At 40.1% G+C, this 24,752-nt stretch overlaps 1 protein-coding gene across 5 annotated transcripts in view; it reads right to left on the minus strand.

The window, feature by feature from the left end:
• TENM3 (teneurin transmembrane protein 3) overlaps window positions 1-24,752 on the minus strand; it is a 323,385-nt gene that overhangs the window by 66,199 nt on the left and 232,434 nt on the right. For all 5 annotated transcript variants that reach the window (XM_060086155.1, XM_060086154.1, XM_060086153.1 and 2 more), the window contains one exon: window positions 12,639-12,785. In XM_060086155.1, coding sequence (XP_059942138.1) covers window positions 12,639-12,785 — 147 coding nt within the window. The remainder of the gene's footprint in view (window positions 1-12,638; window positions 12,786-24,752) is intronic.

A 24,752-nucleotide genomic window follows, 5' to 3' on the forward strand; every position in this document is an offset into this window, starting at 1 on the left:
ATCCCATTAGCAGATAAGAGTCAGGTTATGATGGTTGATGACATTATCCTTTAAGGTCATTTTTCAGTGACCAGTTGATACATGAATTTTGATCTGCTTGGCAATTTCATTTCTCAGTATAGATTAATAAAAACATTAGTTTCCGAAGACTTTAATTACCTTTGGGAGAACAGAAAAAATAATTATAAAATCTTCACACCTAAGTTTTAGGTCTTGGTGTGACCCTATTATGGCAAACTCAGCTGAAAATATCTAGCTGACCTATATATTTTATTTACACAAGTGTTTTGAAGTAACTTTTATTTTTAAAAAACCACACTAGTCATTTTTTTCTTTTTGCTTTAGGCTACTCTTATTAATAGAACATAAGCTTACCCATTCATTATCTGACAGCAAACTGAGACAAAAGAAAACAGACTAAATTGAATTATATTGCCCAGTCTAGAATTAGGTCAACAACACAGATGAGGTAAGAAACAGGAGATGAGGGGCCTGGTTCCCACCTGGAGAACGTTGTCAACACTTGGGGTTTCTCCTAACACTCATTTCCCCTTCTTTGTGCAACAGCTCTGAACTTTCATTTGGGTACCCAGTTCTCCCCAACTCTCAGTCTATGTGCATATTTCCCTTTGTGCTTGGTTCAGAAATGCACATGTGACCTAACTTGTCAAACCAGATTGAATTTCAGGAACTATCTAAAAAGCAATCCTGCCCCATCAGCTCCCATCCCCCCAGGCTTGGAGCTGTAAGGCTGTGAGGCCAGGGTTGCTGCACCCCTCTTGCTGCCACTACAGCAGAACCTGTCTGGGAGTGGAGCCATCCCAGAAGAGGCAAAGTCAAGAGCTGGAGACCTAAGACAACAGGTCATAGTGACATCTTTGGGGCTTTTGCAATAAGCTGAACCTGATCTCCTGAGCTTTTCAGTTCTAGAAGCTAAAGCATTGCCTTCTTCCTTAAGCCTGTTTGGGTTGGCCTTTCTGTCACTTGAAACTGAAAGAGATGCAGTTTATCCAGAGACATTAACTAAAAATCTCACTATTTCCCTTATAGTTGAAAAAAAAAGGCTTAATACGCAAATATTGGAATTAAATGTATGGTGTTGGACTCTTTTTACTATTTTAACTTTTTTTTTTTGTTTGTTTGTTTTTTTTGCGGTATGCGGGCCTCTCACTGTTGTGGCCTCTCCCGTTGCGGGGCACAGGCTCCGGACGCGCAGGCCCAGCGGCCATGGCTCACGGGCCCAGCCGCTCTGCGGCATATGGGATCCTCCCAGATCGGGGCACGAACCCGTATCCCCCCCATCGGCAGGCGGACTCTCAACCACTGCGCCACCAGGGAGGCCCTATTTTAACTTTTTGACACCATAATTTGACATGAAAATGTATGAGTCAGAATTTCTGATAAGTAGATCTTATTACATAGCTTTTTTATTATAGCTACATTTTCATGTGGATGTCTGTTATATTTCTAAAAAATGGGTTAATTACTTGAAACTGTATATTTATTCTTTGACAAAAATTTAAAATCATGTTTAAGAAAGTCAAATGAAACTGAGCTTTGAAATTTCATAGAAATTTATCAAAATATTGCTTTCTTAGCCAAAAGGCCACAAAGATGAAAAATGTCTAAATATTCCTCAATATTTCTAGTGGAAGAAAGATGAAACTATGATAGAGGCTTATTTTTCAAAAGGATATGTTATAATAATGCAATATATTGCATTTTTCTCCATCTGTCTCAAAGAAATAGAAGCATAGTTATGAAGATTCAGATTTTTTAAATCATAGATGGTTGACCTATTGCCCCTAAATCATTTTTAGCTTCAAAAAACAACTTAAAAAACCCCTTTCATTAACAATTCATGATCATATGTTGAGACTTCATGAGGAATCTTTAATCTGTTTTATGATGTATCTAAGAGCTCTGACTCCATGGATTTAGAATGGGGTGTGCATATGCTCGGGAGAGTAATTCCACACAAATATTTTAAATTCTTACAGGTTTTTCCCTTACGTTCATTTTTTTAACATAAGTAGAAACTACTTAATAGTGAAAGTACTTCCAAACATTATATTTTATCTCCATTAATCTGGTAAATTAAGGGTTAAATTCCCCCCCCCTTTGTTCCCCATAATATCCCCACAGTGTCTTCCTTTAGGCACTATATGGTACAGCTGGCCAAAGAGGAATGCTCAAATTTCATCATTCATCTTTGTTAGTTTATAAAAAGCAAACATGCATCTGGCATGTAGTCTGCAGGTCATAGAACTGCATGAGATTGACACCTTCTGAACTAATCAGTTGGGAATGCATTTTTACAAGCCTCTCTACTAACATCAATCAGAGAAAGAACTCATTTTCAACAGCCGAGTTGCAGGGACACACAGTTTGTTATTTTTCTGCAGAGTTTATCAGTAACTTGCCCAAGCAAGTGACGGATGGTTATGAATCTGGCTTCCTATAACTCAAGAAAACATTTTTCATTCTTTGTCTATACTCACGTGGCTAGGGCCATCTAGTAAAACTAAGCTGATTACCCACTTGCCCAAATGTATACGGTAGTAAAAGTGACTTTGTGGAAGAGCTTCTCAAAATCATCAACGTTCCATTTTAGTCTCAGGAATATTAGGTCGGCTTAAATTGAGATTGGTGTGGAAGCCTTAGCTAATAGAATTAATCGTAAAAAAATCTAAAGAAAATCAGAACCGTTCAAAACCCACTGAATAACAAGTCCAATGATCAGTTAAGAGCCCCTCTTTCTCCTGGTTAGGCTCTGCAAGGTAAGTGGTCCTTTGATACAGACAATCTAGAGTATATGCTTCCTTCCACTTAATCCTCGATGTTATTGCCCTGTTATCATTTCAAAACATGGTCTCATCTTTCTTAACCCTTTCGTTGGTTTGTAACAGTGGCTGGCAAACTTATTTCGCAAAGGGCCAGATAAAAAATATTTTAGACTTTGTGGACCATATAGTCCCTGCTACAAGTATTTAACTCTGCCTTTAGAGCTCTAAAGCAGCCAGAGACAATATGTAAATGAGTGGGTGTGACTGTGTCTCAATAAAACTTTATTTACAAAAACAAACTTTGGCCCAGGGGTAATAGTTTGCCAATCGCTAGTCTTGCTTTAAAGTTTCTACCCTGCCCTATTTCCTTATAGTCTTTAAATCATTCTTGATTTTTTTCCTGGCAAATGTAATGCCTATTTTGCTAGATAATTAAAATGTCTGACTCCATCTTTCCTAGTTTACCCTCTATGCTGGCTTTGATCTGCCTCTGTCTTTTAAGCAGCTATGGATATTTTAACTTGTTTTCTAAAACCCTGACATACTGACTGGATAAACAGTCATGAATTTCCTTTGATGAATTTTCATCTTTACTCAAAAGATAATTAATTAATGCCCACTGCCCTTCCCCACAGTATTTGGAAGCCCCTCCCCTGCCTTCAACTTGGAGGTAGAGGTAGAAATTCTCATGCAGTATTTTATCTGTGGATTTTAGAATTTTCAGAGTGTACGGGTAGACCTTTTGTTTCTCTTTTAAGTCACCATTCTGTACCATGCATGAAACTCATTTATTACTGAACTGGGGTCATGTTTGGTTTTCTATATCTTCTTGGTTTGCCTACAGCAGAGCTTTCTTGGTGGCTTTATTCTCTTTATGTTCACAACATTTCAAGGCTAATGACTCCAGGCTGATCATTCTCCTGAACTCCAAATCCACAACCGATCTTCTAGGTATTTCCACTTGGATGTTACACGGGCATTGAAAGCTTAACACGTCTAAAACACAACAAATAGGATCTTCTCTGAACACTCGCTTCCTCTGCATTTCCTATTTCAAGGAATGGTTCCACCATCCACTCACCCAGTTTCTCAAAGCAGAAACCTGAATGTCAACCTTGATTCTTCTTCTCCCTTTTTCTCTGCACCTAATCAATGACCAGATCCTCCTTTTCTCCACCCCAAACATCTCTTGAATCAGTCTATTTCTTTCCATTTCACTGAAACAACCGTTTAGACCACCATGGTCCCTTCTTGACAAGATCTCAACAAGGGCTTGGTTTCCCAGGCGCCAGTCTTGTCCTAGCTATTCATTCTCAACACTTAAATCTGAGTAATCTTGGTAGAAATCAAATGTGGTTATTTCACTTCTCTAGCTAAAATACTTCCTTTAACTGGTCCCTGCTGCTTTCTGAGTAGTTAGAACTCCTTAACCTGGCTTACAAAACCTTTGTGATTATTATTTCCTCTGCCGGGAGACTTCTCACCTGCTCTCTTATCCCCCTCCTCAATTCCTTTAGCAATCAGCTCAGACAATGGTCTCACGAAGTTCCTTGAGGGCTAATCTAGTTCACTGTTGTAGCACCAGAATTTAGGACACATACTTCTTGGCACCAAGTACGCATACAATAATTTTGCTGAATGAAGGTGAAGAATCAATTCAGTTCCTAGAGATTATGAGATCTAAACAGGTCAAAATGATGTCTTAAAAGCACAGCAGAGACACGTGCTGATTTTCTTTCATCACCTTTTTCCTGCCCTCAGACACTATGCTAATCCTTGAATTCCTGTTTCTATTTTTACTCTAATAGGCATCTTTACATGTTCTTGATGAATTGGACATTAAGCAATCCATACAATTACAAAAAGTATTAGAAAAAATTATAGGAAATATTACACGTAAGTACAACTTATGTACGTACTTATAAAGACACACAACCCAGAATTCATGAAGGAAAAGTTAAACCTTATAAACATTTACCTTATAAAAGTTTATCGTTTGAAAATTTCCGCATGATGAAAGACACCATAAACAAAGTTAAAAGATAATGAAAACTTGGGATAAAATATCTGCAACACACCTCACAAAGAACTGATAAGAAGAATATACACAGAACTCCTAAAAATTAAAAAGAAAAAGTCAAGTAACTCAATAGAAAAAAATGGTCAAGAGAAATAAATAAGCAATTAGCAAAAGAAGAAATGCAAACAATCAAGGAACATATATAAAGATCATCAATCTAACTAGTAATTGGGGAAATGCAAATTAAAACAATAAAAATGGAGTCATTTCCACCCAGCAGACAAAATTCATATTTTTCATTTTGTTGGACAATTTTGCTTATGCACAATGATTATGTACAGATTATGAACATGGGGAAAAGGAGCACTACCTGACCGATGAAGTGTACCATGGTGAAACTTACTTGCAAGGCCATTTGGCCGTAGCTACCAGAATTAAAAATTAAAACACCCCGTGACCCAGCAATTTCATTTCTAAAAATCTGTCCCAAAGAAATATTCATACATTTACACAAAGATTTATATGCAGATACACACACACACAGATTCACTACAGATTTGTCTTTATACTAAGAGCAAAAAAAAGAAAAGAGAAACAACTAAATAATTATTAATTAGTAGTGGTAAAGTCCGTTAGGACAACCGTGTTTCTATTATAAAGTAGGAGATAGGTCTATATGTACTGACATGAAAAAATCTCTAAGTTACGCTCTTTGGCAGAATCAAATTTAGAACAGTACCTATCCCGTTGACGTTTAAAAACATAAATGTGCATCTAAATTCACTGAAGGAGGCGTAGAAACACGCACTCTTTAAGTTGTTGCCAGTGGTTACTCTTGACAATGAGAATGCAGCACTTGTGTATGGTGACTAGTAATAACCCTCCCCAGGAATGCAGAGGTTCTTAACATGGAGAAAGGGGACACTTTCTAAAGAGGTTCTGTGTGATGCCCTTTGTTATGTTGTGAAACTTGCGGTGGCAGCAGATGGTAATGGGTGTAAAATACAGGGGAGACTTTTAGTTCCAGCCTGTGTGGCTCTGATTTTCCTCTCCTTCTAAAACTCATTCAAAAACAGTGATCAGGGCTTCCCTGGTGGCGCAGTGGTTGAGAGTCCGCCTGCCGATGCAGGGGACACGGGTTCGTGCCCCGGTCCGGGAGGATCCCACATGCTGCGGAGCAGCTGGGCCCGTGAGCCATGGCCGCTGGGCCTGTGCGTCCGGAGCCTGTGCTCCGCAATGGGAGAGAGGCCGCGAAAGTGAGAAGCCCGCATACCACAAAAAAAAAACAAAACAAAACAAAAAAAAAACAAAAAAAACAGTGATCAAACCCCATGTTCCTTGTGTACTACCAGGAGGCTACTGGGGTCCTTTGCTTCTGAGGGCACAAGCTGGACCTTTCTCTCCTAGAAGGGGATTGCTCTAAAGCTTCTGTGGATAGTAAAAGGGTTCAGAGGAACCTGAATCTCTCCATATAGTGGGATCTCATAGAGTCTTTCAAATGAATAGTAATTCCCCCCGCCCCAAATCATCCGCCAGGTTAATGTATTTTAAGGCTCTTAGACTGAGTGCCATTCTATATTCTGATATCTGGATTCGTTTTAAGAAGTACTTAGGAACTCTTGTAATTTCCTCCCTTCCCTCCCTCCCACCCTCCCTCTTTCTTCTTCTTTTTTAAAACCATTTATCCCCCCTCTTCCTATTTCTGTTACTATTTTATTTAACTTTTATTTTTCAATGTTTTTTGGAGAATACAATTGTCTCATCCTCCTGCTAGGACTTCTTAAAAATCTATTTTCAAATATTTCCTTATTTTCATTTGGTAATCTCCAAACTTAGACGAGCTCTGTCCGTTCATCACTCATTCTGATGCTTACATTAAAATTTCATTCATGGTTTCCCTCCCCATTTTCAATGCTAGCACACTCCTGCTTTCTCCTTCAGTTTGAGTCTTTTGTTTGTATTTTTCTTCCTTCCTTTCTCTCTCTCTCTCTCATTACGGTTTCTTTTTAATTTCTAAATAAGCTCAGTTGAACCTGCTTCCTTCTCTACAATTATCAACCTCTGAAGATGTAAAAGAAGCCTGTTTTAGATACATCTTCCTGACATCTAGCCCCCCGAAGTAACAACTCTGAGGGACAAAGAATAACTCTATCTACTTACAAGTAAGATGCATCTTTCCTGGCAGAATTTATACTTTGACTCTCTACCATCTTGCACAACATTTAGGAAGAGGCTTTAAGTCATTCTTGGGCCCTCAACCATCCAATATGCAGGAGAGGGCTTGCATCCCATGCCTCTGGTCCCCACAGGGGATCTATCCACTGGAGGACCAGACAGGGAAGCAAGATGTCACAGGAAACTCTGACTAGACCTCCCGAATGAGAAGGACAACAGGAACGTGGTAACCGCTGCCGGAGACAATATACTTTGGAGAAATCATCTCATGAATAAGCATCTTGAGTCTCTATAAGAACAGAGTTGTCTCTGGCAAGCTGTTGCATTTTGATGCTTCTATAGTGGGACCACCATATGGGGAGCTACTGAAAGTCAAGACACCCCCTATTGAATGACATTTGTAGCAGGGTGACCAGGTGAAACTGATGATGCATACACAAGTGTTTGGGAGACAACTCAGAGCTGCCTCGCCAGTCACAGGCATCGAAAGCATGTCAGAGGCTCAGCACTGGTTTCCTTGTTCTCAAGTGAGAAGGCTGGAATTTGGGGGGGAAGGGAGGAGAGAGAGACTAGAAGATTCCTTCTGAAACGAACAGAATTCTACTAGCCACATGAAATGGTTATTGGAGTATACTGTCTGGTTATACTAAAACTAAACGCTATCGACAGCTATTTATATTCTGATAGTGGAATCTGTTTTTCTGCCTACCCACCATCCTTACCCATTTATTCTGGAGACAGAACTTCAATTTTCTTGTAGGGCAGGTGACCTAATTCAGACCAATGAGAGTCGGGCTCAGGCCAGGCCCAGGTCTCACGTAACCATTGAAAAAGGTGTCCTCCCTGCACCGGGCTTGTTATGCTAGAGGAACATAAACCTCAAGCTGGTGGGAGAGACATCCAGAGAATGGTGCCAGCATAGAACAAGCAGAGTTGACAGACGGTTAACCCAGATTTCTGTTACCACTGTCTGTACACCTAGGTGCAGTTCTCTCCAAATCTGTCGGTTATATAAGCTAAGGGTGGGGTGGTATGGAGTCACTGTCTTCAACCCCACTCCAGATCACACAGCATTTAATAGGGACCAGTTCCCATCTCTTCACCTGTCTTTTCTCTGATCTTAGCGACTTCACCATCAGAGTGAGTTCTGGGATATGAACAAGACATGGCTCAGTCTAGAGGGAGGATGACTTTGTAGGTGAAGATAAAGCTGAAGAAGAAATATGTAAAAGCCAAGTGGAGGCCTGCAGCGTGGATCACTTGCTCAGAAAGCTTTTCCAGTAAGAAAAGGATATCTTGTCCTTGCTTCCAAGGTGCCTACAGGCCCTGTGTGGAGATGTTTGCCGCAATTCTCTGGTCCAGGGACACAAGTTTCTGACGTCCACCGTGTGATTTAAAACTTGACTCTCCCATAGCCTGCCTCTGCCCTGACGTCTGCTCCAGCTGCCTGTGTGACACCTGGAGCTCAGATTGGAGAAGCAAAGGGGGAGACACCTTGTTGAGTCCACAGAGAGTGGGGATCTTTGTCAAGGCCTTTATGGTGGGTAAAAGATGGCCTTAGTTCTGAAAAGCTAATGAGTCTGTGTATGCAACAGCTATTTATTTGAGCCTTAAAGAAACAAGGTCCGACTGAACAGGAGATTCACTTTTTATGACCATGAAGGTGTTACGAGAGTAGCTAAAGACAAGTTCCTCCAGTCTATTTTATTGGCAGCCCACTTCTCCTGGTCCTCATTGTAAATTCCCCTCGAAGGCTGCTTTTCCTCAAGTGTGTTAGAGACATAAAGGGGAAATTGGCTCCACAGGCAGAGAGGGTCACCTATTTCTTTAAAAAATAAATTTATTTATTTTATTTATTTTTGGCTGCGTTGGGTCTTCGTTGTTGTGCACAGGCTTTCTCTAGTTGCGGCGAGCGGGGACTACTCTTCGTTGCGGTGTGTAGACTTCTCATTGCGGTGGCTTCTCTTGTTGTGGAGCACGGGCTCTAGGCACGCGGGCTTCAGTAGCTGTGTCATGCGGGCTCAGTAGTTGTGGCTCGCAGGCTCTAGAGCACAGGCTCAGTAGTTGTGGCGTATGGGCTTAGTTGCTCCACGGCATGTGGGATCTTCCCAGACCAGGGCTCCAACCGTGTCCCCTGCATCGGCAGGAGGATTCTTAACCACTGAGCCACCAGGGAAGCCTGGGTCAACTATTTATTTAGTGAGATCCATAGGTTGAGGATCTTTAGGCTTAGGCAGTAGAGATGGGGTGAAGCAGATTTGGTAAAAGAAGGTATATTTTGGAGGAGAAGGAAGATGCTTGGTGTAAGAAAAAAATATTTATTTCACCGTATGTGGCTGTCCTTTCTAAAATTTTTAAATATATCTTTTTCAGTTCTGGGAATAGTAAGCAACTTTCTTTGTGTGTGTGTGTGCGTGTGTGTGTGTGTGTGTGTTCTGCAAAGTTCTTAAAGTTGTGTTCTACAAAATTACTCAGACTAGACTAGCAGCTATTCGTATGATACGTTTAATTTCTGATTCGGGCCAAATCAACCTCTTCATCTTCTCCTCCTCCTTAGTTACTTAATGTGTTAAATCAAATTACTTATAGCTACTTTCTAGCTAATTCACCATTTTGACATCAAACTTAGTTTAGACAATGGATCTCTAATGGTACAGTTCCTACGTATCATAGAGTTTCAAGTATAGTCCTTCTTTTAAACCTTCTGTTTTATTGGCCTCATACAATGATAATGATATCCTTAATTGCCAGATTATGTGTCTTGAGTTGGGGTTTGGTGTGGAAAATATTGTCTGTATACACACAGCCCATGCTTAAGCTTGGGTTATAAGGCACCCAGGTTACAATCTCAGGATATAATAAAGCTGGCACTGAGATTCCTTCTCAGAAGATCAACAAAATTAGGTTAGGGACAGGAATACAAATTATGTGAGATAAGTAGAGAATCCACAGGAGGTCTCCTATCAGCTCAGATTTCCCCTTGGAGAGGCAAGTCTAGAGACAGCCTAGCTTCAGGCTAAGAAGAATAAACAAGGGGGGAACGAGGCCAATTCACAGCTGATAAATTTTGAGGAAAGAGAGAAACGTCCTTAGCTGATGACAATACTAAAGAGTTGATCAGCCCCTCAGTTTCTCTGCAGCGTCTCTGCAGACTTGGCCCTACAGTTTGCTTCCCTCTGAAAGAGTCTGTAACCTCCTCAAGGTAATCTTTTAGAAGACAAGTGTGAAATATCTGATCCAGGAGGAAGGGAAGGGACTTCCCTGGCGGTCCAGCGGTTAGGACTCCGTGCTTCCACTGCAGGGGGCATGGGTTCGATCCCTCGTCCGGGAACTAAGATCCCTCATGCAGTGTGGCAAAAGAATAAAAAATAAAAGAGTAATTAAAAAAAAAAAAAAGGAGGAAGGGAAGCTCTCCTTCCTCCCTGGGCAATAGAAAACAATGGGGTAGGGGCTTCTTGGGGGAAAGTGAGGAAAGTTGCCGTCTGGGCTGGGGGTCAGAGAGGACTGATGCTGTGGTTTCTAAGACAGGCACATGGGCACGGCAAGGAGGAATCGGGGCAACTCCACATTGTTAGGCAGGAGAGGCTGCGAGGGCTACGGACCACCTAAACCTATCAGGAGCAGCAGCAAAGGAGGCTGTAGCTCAGAATTAGTGGCTCAAGCTTCTCAAGAGTCCAGGTTAAAGGAAAACAGGGAAAATAGTGACCAATGTGCTAGAACGAAAGGGGAGAACTGCAACTCTTAGGAAGATGAGACACAAATAATGTTTGGCTTCAGAATGACTGTAGTGTGTGTGTGTGTGTGTGTGTGTGTGTGTGTGTGTGTGTGTGTGTGTGTGTGTGTTGGGGGCCATGGAGAGGGCTGACAGTTGGTTCTGGCACTCTGCTTCCGAGAGAACAGTACAGGGCAGGCCTTGTTTTCACTGTGTTTCCCTTTATTGTGCTTCAAAGATATTGCATTTTTCATACATTGAAGGTTCGTGGCAACTCTGCATGGAGCAAGACCATCGTGCCATTTTTCCAAACGGCACCTTGTGTCTCTGTGTCACGTTTTGGTAATTCTCGCATTATTTCAAACTTTTTCATTATTATATCTGTGATGGTGATCTATGATTTTTTTTTTTTTTTTCCTGGTACGCAGGTCTCTCACTGTTGTGGCCTCTCCCGTTGCGGAGCACAGGCTCCGGACGCACGGGCTCAGTAGCCATGGCTCACGGGCCTAGCTGCTCTGCGGCGTGTGGGATCTTCCCGGACCGGGGCACGAACCCGTGTCCCCTGCATTGGCAGGCGGACTCTCAACCACTGTGCCACCAGGGAAGCCCAGCAATATTTTTATATTAAGGTATGTACATTGTTTTTTAGACATAAGGCTATTGCCCACTTAACAGACTACAGTATAGGGTAACTTAATAGTGTAGGGTAAACATAACTTTTATATATACTGGGAAACCCCAAAATTAGTGTGACTTGCTTTTCTGCAGTGGTCTGGAACCGGACCCACAATATCTCCGAGGTCTGCCTGAAGTTAGGTCCACTCTATTTGGAAAGGAAAAGGCCATTCAACCTTCTCTGACAACCTTTTATGAATTTCACCCAGTCAAGGGGAGCACTTTCGAAAGCAAAAGAAGGAAAACAGGATAATGATAGCTGCTACTTACAATATAATATATCCCTGGCAATACACTAAGTACTTTACAAACACTCTCTCACTTAATCCTTCCAGAAACTTCTTTACCACTCTTTTATACATGAAGCAATTGAAATGTAAAGGGATAAGAACCTTGTCTAAGGTCACATAAGCACTACGAGTTGGAGGGAAGATCTGACTCTAAACCTGCACTTTTAACCAACACTATATTGCCCACGTGGACACTCCCAAAAGGGCAGGTGGAATGAAGGCGGGGGTAGGGAAACACACACTAACCCACACAGCAGGTGACCACAGAGGTCCAGACAGAAACTGAATCCTTCCAAAAACCTCAGTCCCAAAGGGACACCAAAACTGAACAGCTCCAGGGGCAAGTGCTCCATCACTGGAGACGAACAGTAACTCTCACTTCTCTAGTCTCTGAAACTGAAATACACTAGCACGGAGGATGTGCGCAACGGGGAAAATAATTATTTCTTAACCCTGGGCTTATATGGGGTGCAATATCATAATCCTTTTCACAGGGTGTAAAGTTAAGGATAAAAAGACACTGGAAGTACAGCTTCAAGGGGATTGCTTTCTGTTCCTGTTTTTTTTTTTTTCTTTTCTTTTCATCCAGGCCTTCCAACAGAAGAGCTTGGGAAGTGTCTTGCACCTTTTGGAATGTTGCATTATTAAAATACTGCTTTAGAGCTCCCAATTTACAGGGTCCTAAAAACTGCACCAAGGAGAACTGTCACCTGGAGATTAGGACGAGGAAGGGAGAACAATGCACATTATACAGCAGCTTAGTTACCTTGACTTTTCCCTGAATGATAGTAATCTTGCATTTGTCTCAGGGAAAATAGGGAGCACAATCACTCTATCAGCACTCATACGTTTTTCAAACAATTTACTCTATGGGGATTGGATTTTTTTTTTTTTTTTTTTTGGCAACAGAGAGCCAGGTATCCGCGAGGACTCGTAAACCCGAGTCCGCACGAGCTCGCTTCCCGCTCAGCGCCTCTTACCTCCCTCGTTGTCCTTGCTGTCTGTGCACAGGGTCTCCATGGCCACGTCACACCCTGCTCCCCTCCACCCTGGCTGGCAAACGCAATGCCAGCCGTTTTGGTCCAGTGTGCATCTTCCATTGCTGTTGCACAGACCGGGGCACCCCTCTGTCAAAAGAGACAAAGAAGGACAGCAGAAGCGATGTGAGTATTGAAAGTTTTTGCTCCTCAAATAGACAAATGAGGGACACTTAGTGGGAACAGGCCTTTCGAAACAGCACAAATACTGTAATTGCACATGGATAGAAACAGCAACGTTATCTAAGGAATCTCATTCTTATCCAAGTGGCATCTTTGATTGGCCTGACCCTTGAGACACCACTTACCTGTGCAGGACAGAAATACCTGCAACGACCCACTAAATCGCTGCAGACCAGACAAAATTAACTTAAATTTTTTTCCTTTAGCAAAGCAACAAGGTTGATTGTAAGGTGTGAAAAAAGCGTCACACAACAAGATCATTTCAGAAGCTCTAGAATAGACTTTTAATCTGTTGTAAACAATACTGGTCTCTGGTTAGACATGCTTTCTTAAAAGCGCCTTGTTGCTTTCAAAAATTCCCTCTAAATTTAAAAGCATGAAAGCGGGTATGAGGATATGAATGATGCTGAAAAGAGAACATTAATTTTATCTGGTCTCAGAGTTGCCGTATATTCATGTGAAATTACAGTGCATTAAATAACTGCACAAAGTATAGGCCAGTATTAATGACTATACTTTATGCCGAGAATACATTCCTCGTCACAGACTAAGCAAAGCCCAGGAAATAGTGAAGCAGCTTAGCATCTATTCTAACAAACATTAGGGTTCAGGCTGCATACGGATGGGATAGGACCGACAGGATTTCCAACCGAATGTAATAGCTGTGCATATTTGATTACTTAGGACGGACAAAATGAAATACCATAAGGACCACAGTAAAACATTGATAGACCGAACAAAAACACGGTAGTCACGTGCTTCAAGACAGAGCGCGAAGAGTGATAGTTTGTGACAATCTCCCTAAAGCTTTTATGCTGTTACCTTTATATCCTATCTTGTCTGCTTTTATGGGCAAGGAGGGAAAATTTGGGAAACAATGAAAATAATTTAATATATCCAAAATCTATAATTGTTTCAGCCTAACATGACATTAAAAAAAAAAAAATTCTGCCACTTCCTACAGATGATAACTGGCATGCAGCCAACATGGTCTGTTTATGAGGATGACACTTGGGTAGATTCTGGTGCTCCTGTCTATGAGCGTGACACGACACTGACAGAAACGAGGAGATAAATGCTCTAAAATGGCAAGAATAATTGGCTATTAATCAGATCTCTTTGGAAAGAATTACTCATAATTTGGAATAAAATATATATTAGTAAAAAAAATACTCGCTCTAGCAGTTGGGGTTTGTCCTACAGCTTCTTATAATTAGAATGCTACTCTTGTTTTGGTGACAAAATTTAAGGGAACAATCCGTTTAAGAATGTTTATTTTAAGTCTGTATTAAAAGAATTATTCATATCTTGGCTTCCCCTCCTCCACTGTGGAACTTGAAATGAAAAGATCTCAAAGAGACTTTCGGTCTCTTAAGATTAGAGTTAACAGAAAGAAGACTATTTTGACAGTCTCTTGTGGCTGGGTATGATGAAATTACACTTATGGATACCATCAGGTCAGGAGAAGATTAATTTTGCTGCTTCTTTTCTTTCAGACAATTACCATCTGTATTTATGGATTATTCAATACCTAAAAGGTGAATTTTCCTTATGGATGTTTCTGTTTTGTTTTTAATGAAAAAAAAAAAAAAGGGTTTAACTGCCCCACTGACAAAGAGGTGCAGCAGCTGACTGCACGCACACAAGAAGTTATTACATGAAAGCCTGGATATTGTCATGAATATTTTCATATTCTAATGAAAAGCACAAACAAGGAATAAAAAAATAGGTAATCTGAGGAGGAAGGGAAAGGGAATTTTCTCTTCTGAAAAGTACGGTTTTCACTTATTTCTATGATAACTGAAGACAAAGAATCTGCTGTTTTCTGCTGAGTGGAGTTATCATTTCTGTTCTCTAGAATGAACGGTATTTTGTAGTTTTTTAAGAAAATCACAAAACATAAATTATGACATCACATATATTTCGAAACATTGAGAAAAAGCCAAAGAAGTTTCCATATGAGGATAAATGAGATTTCTTTCAACATATTAACCACAATCTTCTTTAGATTGACAATTTCTTATTCTGTGATAAGAGAGTGAGCGTTCGTGATTCTTTGATTTAGAATTTAAAGCTTATGAGCTGAATTGCCATCAATGAAGATCTTAAAGCCAAAAAAAAACCCCAAAACAAAACAAAAAAAACCCCAAAAACAAAAAACAGCAAATTACTGTTATCTTCAGTTTTTGGTTCCAGTGAAAACTAATGTTTTTACATAGGATGAAATCTGTGATAACCCAAATTTATAAAAATGAGACACAGACATTCAAGTCTCAATACTTTAAATCCAAAGGATTTCACATAATGTAAGCCTGATATATAATTTACAAAAATATGCATGAAAACAGTCTATTTTCACACCTAGTACAAAAGCTAATACACGATTATATAGAGATATGCCAACGAAGAGCAAGCATACAGTACCTTTAACTATCTTATCCAAATAGTGAGCTTGAGAAATTAAAGAGGAAAAAAGAACAGACAGACATTTCAGAAGTGTCACATGGGACAAGGAAATTTTCAGAATTTACATGCAAATTGAGTAGCTGCAGCTGACATAAGACTCAAATTACACGACAGAGATGCACTTCATATCTTCTAAAAATGCAATATATTCACGTTTTAGAAAATGTAGTCACGATTCCAGGATATGCTCAGCATTTTCAGGAAAAGTATGCAGGTAAACTAACACTTCCTTTCGCAGATTATCTGGAATGGACCCACCCTGATCCTTCCCGAGATTATGTGAAAGCGTAGCTAAGTAGAACAAATGGAATCAATTCTTTATTACTAAATAATTTTGGAAATTTACAACTATGAGATCTACAAATAATCAACTTTTTTGGGGGGGGAGGTGAGAAAATAATTCTTTTTTTCAGTTTGTGTTTAACAAAGTAGTTTCATAAGGGTCACGCAGTGGAAGGGCAGAACGAATACACGGAAGGCCCAGAGCAGCCATTTATGTCTGTTCAGATGCTTCCTTCAATCCGCAAGAGAAACCCACAGAAATGCTACTTCAGTCACCTTCTCTCCTGAGTTACTTGCATATTTAAAAACAATCAAACTTCGTTAATAAAGAAGGAAACTGAGGGTCCTTGAGCAAATTTAATAGAGTATTATGAAAAAGGCACGTGTAAGTTCTGTAGAATACGATTACCCAGTAGCCCTTGACTACACGTCAGATGCACAGTGATGTATCACGTACGTAGTCCATCAAGAAATACGGACTAAGATCTTGTTTCTTTCCAGGATACATACAGGAATAGGCTCTGCTTCTCACAAAAGCTCTGCTGGAACAGTCAGGATTAAGACTGAAGTCTTTTACTGTACCTGTCCATTGAATCTTTCATGAGGTTACAATTAGCCTACACCTTTCCTCTTGAACAGAGGCATAAATATCCCTCTCCGTTCACTCACTGGAGAGACCTAATATATTCTTAATAAGCCTCAAATCTTCTTGCTTTGCCAAAATTCATACATCTTTAATGGTCTAAAATTGCTTTTCAAAGATGCTTATGTTGATTATTTTTCATTACTGACATATGCAAGTGGTCGCAGAACTTTTAACAGAATGATTTAAACTATAACTTTCAGTTGAGCTACTCAAGTCTGGTAGTTCTGTCACGTGTGTAAACAAAACCATAAATGGTTTAGACCCATCTGTACCGTGTATATAAAAGGATGCCTCACTTTGCCACAGGATTCCATCAGAGGCTTCTGAACTGCATATAAAAATAAGCACGTTTATGGCTAACTGACAGTATATTGCAGGAGAGATTAAGGGGGAGGAGAAAGTGTCAGGCACTAGTCTGAAATTACAATTTCATAAAAATAATTCTTTTCAAACATTAAAATAAAAATGTATTACTGTATAACAGCATTCATATACTTTCTTAATAATTCCTTCCAAACATTATATAATCCAATAGTCCCATAAGAGCTCATTTAATATGGAGGATAAACAAAGTGATTTAAACACCGTGGAGTTTCTAGTTCTGCTAGGGTAGTACTTCTGAGGGAATTCTTAGTTTATGAAAATTAATAACACTGATCAGAGTTGGAGTATAAGCTTTTGGCTTTTACATCAGGTCAACTTCAGTTAACACAACCAAAATAAGGAATGTAATTAATCCTGATCTGGATTAGTAGTTTTTTTTTTTTTTTTTTTTTTTTTTTTTTGTGGTACGCAGGCCTCTCACTGTTGTGGCCTCTCCCATCACGGAGCACAGGCTCCAGACACGCAGGTTCAGCGGCCATGGCTCACGGGCCCAGCCGCTCTGCGGTATGTGGGATCTTCCCGGACCGGGGCACGAACCCGTGTCCCCTGCATTGGCAGGTGGACTCTCAACCACTGCGCCACCAGGGAAACCCCTGGATTAGTAGTTTTAAAGGAGGAATAAATTAGAATCCAGCCAATCCCATTATTTTAGCAAACAGAATCAATTATGCAAAACAGTGGATTATAGGTAAAGGTAGCTTTGTCATTGGGCCAAGAGAATATCGAAAGTGGAGCTGAAATTAGAAAACACATTTAAAATATACAGCAGGTCAAATTTTACATAAAGCTTTACATATTAAAAATATTTAAAACACGTTTTGCAAAAAGTTGTAAAACTAACCATAAGAAAAATATCTGTACTGAACAAAAAAATACAAAGATGTGTCATTTGCATTTTATATCATAGGGAATAGTTGAGGCTGATAGCTTAAGACTAAAAGAGAAGGGGGGGAAACCACCACCTATATTTTGGCTGCGTAGAGTAAAATTTCCGACAATACCACAAAAGCCTGGCTCCAAATAATGAAGAAGTTAAAAGAAGATGTACATATATGAGGTTCAAGTAATTATTAAAGATAATAATTGCAACAATAAAAACATCATTATATAAGCCACTACAGGAAATCATCAGAAAAATGCAGGTATGTTGTAAAAAGCCATTAGCAACAATAATTGTAAAAAATAATACAGTATATTTAAAAAATTAATACACTTATCAATTGCTGAAATGCACATTAAGTTACAAAAACATCACTTTGAAAACGAACAACTGTGTTCTGACACTAAAGGAAAGTCGTTCCTATTAGATCTACTAAGAAGTTTTAAATTTGTTTTCTAGAAGAAAACTCTTATAAATATGAGCTCGAGACATATAAAATGGAGCCTTTTAAAACACTGTTCTCCAGTAAAATGTTGTATTCATAAAACACTTTCCCTGGAGTTTCAATTATTTATCTTTTTTTTTTAAACATCTTTACTGGAGTTTAATTGCTTTACAATGGTGTGTTAGTTTCTGCTGTATAACAAAGTGAATCAGCTATACATATACATACATCCCCATATCTCCTCCCTCTTGCTTATTTATCTTTTAAGAAGACCCCTGTGGGGTACAGGAGGTGAGTGTTACCGTGTTTCCTATAAGACAGTGGTTCTTAATCTTTCTGGGGTCTCAGATCTCCAAGACAAGTGGTGAGACTTACGAATTCCCTGCCCTTGCCCCCTGAAAAAAATGCACACACACTCATAAAGTGCTGCTTATGGTTCTAGCATTTCAGGAGCTCTGGTTCCATAACTTGCAGATTATAAACACCTGGCTGATGTATTTTTGGGTCCCAAATTTCTAGCTCTAAGTGCTTTATATCATTCTCTCATTTAATCTTCACCGCAACCCTATGATGTAAATACAGTTGATACAGTAAATACAGATGAAGAAAGGAGGAGAGAGGGAGTCTGTACAAGGTCACAGGCTAGCTGTCCAGGCTGTCTGGCTCTGGAGCTTGCTCTTAACCACTGTCATAATGCCTCTTCTTAGACATTTAGAAACAAACAAAAATTTTTTCTTTAGTAGAAGAAATGAATGAAAGAAGCTCAGAAGTACTGTGCAATCGTTCCTGACCCAACATGAATCTCAGCAGATACTTGTTCCCAAAAGCCATAGGGTAGTACCACCATCTTTTTGACGTCTTCTACAAGGCTTCCCTGGGAAAGCACCAGGTGGATCCACCTTACATGGCAGAAGGCAGGTGAGTGTCTTCAAATGCTAGGGCTCATCCTGGCCTTAATTGTCTTCCAAAATACACTCCGATACACAATCATCCCAGAACATAACAAATGAAACAACTGTGCCAGTTTCGAGCCCATGCACTGGAAGTCCTTGGCCTAATTGCTGGTACAGGTGGGCAAAGGCTCAGTGAAATCTGAGATGTGGGAGAAAGGTCTGGCTCCTGAGAAGAATTTTTATTCTCTGATTAGCTCATAAACCTCCAATATCACCAGAGCAAATGACTAGTACTGTACCCCCTTCACACACTCCCCTCTAGGTGATTCTTTTTCAAAAGAATTCTCTTTTCAAGGCCCCTGTTTACCACACTTCCCCCCCTTTACTTTTGGGGAAGATGCGTGGGGATGAACACAAACTGATTTACTCTTGTCTGTACAGCTTAGTACAGGACATGGACTCTACAGCCCCCGGGAAGGAGCTTTGCTCACAGTCAGTCTTCGCGTACCGTTTTTCATTGCCACTGTGGAGGGCAGGGAGGAACGGCATCCTTTTGGAAATCCTCCCCACATGCTGTCGCCTCATCTGCTTATCTGTCAGAATCACGGGCAGCCCTCTTCCCTCTATGTCCTCTAGTTAACTGATTCTACCCGTTTTTCCCCCTGGATACGTCTCATGGATGAAGTCTAGGACTATAAACACCAGGGTAAATGCAAAAGGAGAAGAGAAAAAAATCCAGAACTAGCCGTGATCAATTCATTTCAGTTAAGAGATTCCAGGAAAACACAAGCCTTTAACAATATATAGATACAGGTGACGTAATGTGTAAATCTTCCCCGTGGCCACGCTAATCACTGTATTCCCATCTCCTGGCTCATAAGGGATTCTTAATGTCTGCTGAAGAAAATGATTAAATGTACTTATTATGGTGCTCCAACTGAAACGGAGCGGGACCCTATAGTCCTTGTCCCCAGGTCCTCAGCTTGCCTTTTGTCTGTGGAAAAACTTGAGCCAAAAAATAAGTTTAATCAGAGAAGTGAGAAAACGCAGAAACAGAGGAAAACAGTCAGAGGAGACCAAATAATAAGAGTTTGGTCATTCAGCCCAGTCAAGGACCTTCAGCTCCTCCTCAAGGGCTCTAGATCATATTCTGAGCCGTGTCCTGTGAGCTGTCTTATAGATACAAACACCCTCCTCGACATGGAGGAGGATGGCTACATGATGACCAAATTGAAGCCACGACATAAGCTACTCCACTTCACACAATTCCGAGAACTGGCCTCAAAGCAATGGGAACAAACCCTGGAACTAAAGACTAACTGTACTTAAAACAAGCAAGGTGGGGCTTCCCTGGTGGCACAGTGGTTGAGAGTCCACCTGCCGAGGACGCGAGTTCGTGCCCCGGTCCGGGAGGATCCCACATGCCGCGAAGCAGCAGGGCCCGTGAGCCATGGCCACTGAGCCTGCGTGTCCGGAGCCTGTGCTCCGCAACGGGAGAGGCCACAGCAGTGAGAGGCCCGCGTACCGCAAAAAAAAAAAAAAAAGCAAGGTGGCGCTGACCAGACCATCACGTTCCTGATTTCAAGGTGACGGTCAGAGCTGACCGCGCTGCTCTGCTACCGCCCTCTGCCTACACACCCCTGAGACTCCCCTTTAAAAGCCCGTCCTCGGAACAGCAATCGGGCGTTGGTTCTCGGACAGGAGTCCACCCTCTCCTCTGGTTGCCGGCCTCCGAAATAAAGCCACCTTTCCTTTCCTACCAACACTTGTCTCAAGAATTGGCTTTCGAGCGGCGAGCAGCTGGACCCGGGTTTGGTAACACCATGTCCTACATGTGTTTGCAGCTTTCGAAGAGATTCTATGAATAACAGAGAGGCTACCTTTTGGGAAAGAAGCATATGTGAGCAATACCTCATTTACAATATCCTTCCCCTCTCCTTCATCCATCTGTTCCTCTCCCCTTGCCCAATCGATCTATCCTAATTATATACAGCGGTATTAACAATCACTCGCATTTACTGACTGTTACTATGTGCTGAAACCTATGCTAAGCATTTTATATGAACTGGCTCAGTTAATTTTCACTACTCTATGGGGTAATAGGTACTTTCATTATCTTCCCTACTTCACAAATGAAGAAACTTGAGGCACAGGAAATTAAATAACTTCCTCAAGATCAAAATGCTAGCAAGTGGCCAAAATTCCAACCAGGTGGTCTGAGACCAAAGTCCATACACTTAATAAAAAAGCTCTGTATACAACTCAGCAGAAGCAGAACTGTGTACCTGGGTAGATAGACGAGAAACATACCTGTTTTCAGATTGGTCAATGAATTTACTTGAATGAGAAAATAAGACAAAAAAATGTGGAAATCCTTATTTCAACATTGACAATTAAAGAGAGAAACTGGGAAGTAAGATTGAAATCCAAACAACTTGAAGTATTAATCTGTGGACACAGCCTCATAAAGGAGGGTACTTTATGTAGTTAAGAAACCTTTATAATGAGAACTGCTGTAACTTGTTCTAAAAATCCCAAGTTTGGAAAACCGATCAGCAGGATATTAAAACTGAGGGATAAAACCAGGAAAAATTAAAACAAGTGAGTTTGAAAAATCAAAGACCAGAATCATTTCAGCTGATGTCTGTTGTATAAGAAATATTTGCTGAGTGATAGTTCCAAAGAAGGCTGCTCCTTTAAAAAACAGGTGAGAGGAGTATTTGTGCCTGTCTGGGGGAGAAACTAGGGTATCGGAGGTCTTCACGGAATAAGATTAGTTCCCACTTTGCTTTCCTTTCAGTCAAACCGATTCTTCAAAACACAGAGAAGAAACAAAGGCAAACCAAGTTGGTTATATCTACATTAGGCAGCTCACAAGGGAAAATATACCAACAGTTTGACTGTGTGTACACAGTTGCTGACGTGTGTAGTTGTGATCTATTCACACTGTTTCTGCTGTCAACAATGTGCTTGGTTGCAGCACATTAAATAGGACAGTATTTTCACTGGGCTACTGAGTTCACTCTTGGGGATATCCTAGACACAGGCAAAGAACACAGAATCTAGAACGCTAAAAATATTTCTCAGTTTAATTACTGCACGAAGATCTTAGGGGCCCATCTCCGAAAGAGGACAATTCAATCAGATGAGTCCATAATAAAATACAGACATATCCTTCACCACAGTGAACACTGCAAAGTCCTCAGAGTCGAGGACAAGTTTTTATTTAGCATTGTGTGTTTCGTAATACTTTATCATACAGACTTAAAAAATGATTCACGTTAGTATCTCATTAAAGCTATAAGTAGGTATCTTTCTTAGATTATTCGTGTACCAATTCTGTAGGATGACAGAAAAGCTACAGTCTGCAAATAAGTACATATTAAATCCATTTATTCCAATCAGCAACTGTTTAAATCAGTGTGCAAGCCGCATACCCATTGATTTGATGTTCCTTAACTGATATGCACTGTACTGTTTTATTACTGATTACCCTGTCATAAAGGATTATGACACCGACATAATTTTAAACCCTGTAAAACAATTTACTCAGACCCCTTAAAAATATGTCCTCTCTCACCACAGAATTCTCATTCTAAGATTAGATAAAACATTGCAAATATTTTATCCTATTTAGGGGGGTCAATTAATTTGAAATATAACAACTAGCAAGTGAGTTTTAACAACTAGGTTGTGCCAGTAAAGAAAAATGGTGTATGTGTGTGTATGCGTATGTGTGAGCACATGCGTGTGCACGTGTTTGAAAGAGCTTTTGTTCCCCTAAAACTGGCGGCACATTTTTGAAAACCTGCTTCAAGTAAATTGTTTTTGAAAGTTTGCACATTTTATTCTTTTACTAGATTGGAAATTTGGTGAAAAAATTATCTGTACAATACATTGCTTCTTGCATGCACCTACCCAAGCAAAACACCATACTTCAGTTTGGAACACTATTTATGCCAAGACATTCCAAAAGAGTGAAATAATATTTTTCCTCATTTAAGTCTTCCCAGAAGAAAAACCTGGATTCTATGGAAAAGGTGCTTTGAGATAAACCAAACTTTTTCAAGTCAGCACTGCTGAAAAAGTGCCAGGATAAGCTGCAGAACTTTGTACAGACAACTGGGAGAATTATGTTTGGTGTTTTCTTTCAGTTTAGAATTTCATGCCTTACTGTAGATGACATCTACATAACAGAAGTAACAGTGTAGCAGGCAGAATGCAGACAGCAGGCTCACTGATGCCGGCGTGCACACAGCCTACGAAGAGATGACTATTGCTTGGCGTGTGATACATGATTTTTGTGGTAGTCTTTGCACGTGGCATAATTTCATTTACTGGACCATAACATAAACATGGAGTGACACATGGCTCCTTCAGATTTTTACTCGTTTGAGTTCAGTGAATGACATAAGCAAAACCACATTATCTTATGATTTCCTAAATTTAAAAAAAAATCAGGTATATTTTAGTACCCTGATTTGGGAACTAAGCTATCAGAGACAGTTCTTCACATTAATAAATGAAAATCAGAGCACAAATATATTTTACACTAAACAAATATTTGGATCTTTAACATTCTGGGACAGTGAACTTGGTTATTGCAATTACCAAAGTGGTGTCTGTGTAGTACTAAGACGTCTTGTGGCAGGAAACCATGAAAACGATCTATTTGGTCAATATCAAAGAGTGTAATTTCTTGTCTACCATCATTACTTTTGTCTATTCATAACATTTAGTATTTAAGAAAACTTATAGAATAAGGCGTGAATAAGTATGTAAAATATACTAGGTCTTTCTGTTGTCAATTTTTAAAAACTTTACCAGGAAAAATAATAAAGTTGAACAATCTGTTTAACTTACTGAAGATAAAACTGTAATTTATTTGGAGAAAACTGTAGGTGAACAGCTCTTTTCAAAGGTGATTTACAGAGAAGAGTATTTTTTCTTTATTTGCAGGTGTGAGAGAGTGTGCATAGATGTTTACCACTTGTATCCTGGGTATTAAACTTTTCTGAGACTTTTTTCACGGGCCAATACTGGTTACACAAGTCATCTAATCACTTTGTATGAGCGCTTTTCAGTGGTCAATGTCTATACATAGTATTCAGTCTACTAAGAAACTGGAAATAAATTTAACTTTTAAAAAGAAGTGTGGAGTTTTCAATAAGTAGTTTACAACTTTCTTAAATCCTCTACAGTACAAATTGATTTTCTCTGAACTGTTTTTTTTTGTTGCTGCAACTGTTACTGTTATTTTGGCAAGCTATGGATCCTGTTATCAGCTATAATTCAAATTTTCCTGAATAAAAAAGTGATATTTTATTATTGATATATCGCTGACATGGTTACTACTGCATCTGTTTCTATGACAATTCAATCGTATGTGACAGGTATGTAGATATTATCTTTATCACAGAACAAAATTTAATTTTCACCTATTCTACTATATACATACCTGCTAAAACAATTAAACAGTAATTTAGGAGGCAGCATAGTCTAGTGCTTAAGAGGAGGGGCTTGGGAGCGGTTCATGTGGATTTGGGTTCTGGTTCTGTTACCTACTAGCTGTGCATCCACAGAAAAGTTATAGAACCTCTCTGAGCCTGAGTTCTGTCAATGGAGATTTTATTTTATTTTATTTATTCATTTTTATTATTTTTTTTTTTTTGCGGTACGCGGGCCTCTCACTGTTGTGGCCTCTCCCGTTGCAGAGCACAGGCTCCGGACACGCAGGCTCAGCAGCCATAGCTCACGGGCCTAGCCGCTCCGCGGCATGTGGGATCTTCCCGGACCGGGGCACGAACCCATGTCCCCTGCATCGGCAGGCGGACTCTCAACCACTGCGCCACCAGGGAAGCCCTGTCAATGGAGATCT

The sequence above is a fragment of the Mesoplodon densirostris genome, chromosome 20 (assembly GCF_025265405.1).
Source record: "Mesoplodon densirostris isolate mMesDen1 chromosome 20, mMesDen1 primary haplotype, whole genome shotgun sequence".
In the NCBI taxonomy this organism is placed as follows: domain Eukaryota; kingdom Metazoa; phylum Chordata; class Mammalia; order Artiodactyla; family Ziphiidae; genus Mesoplodon; species Mesoplodon densirostris.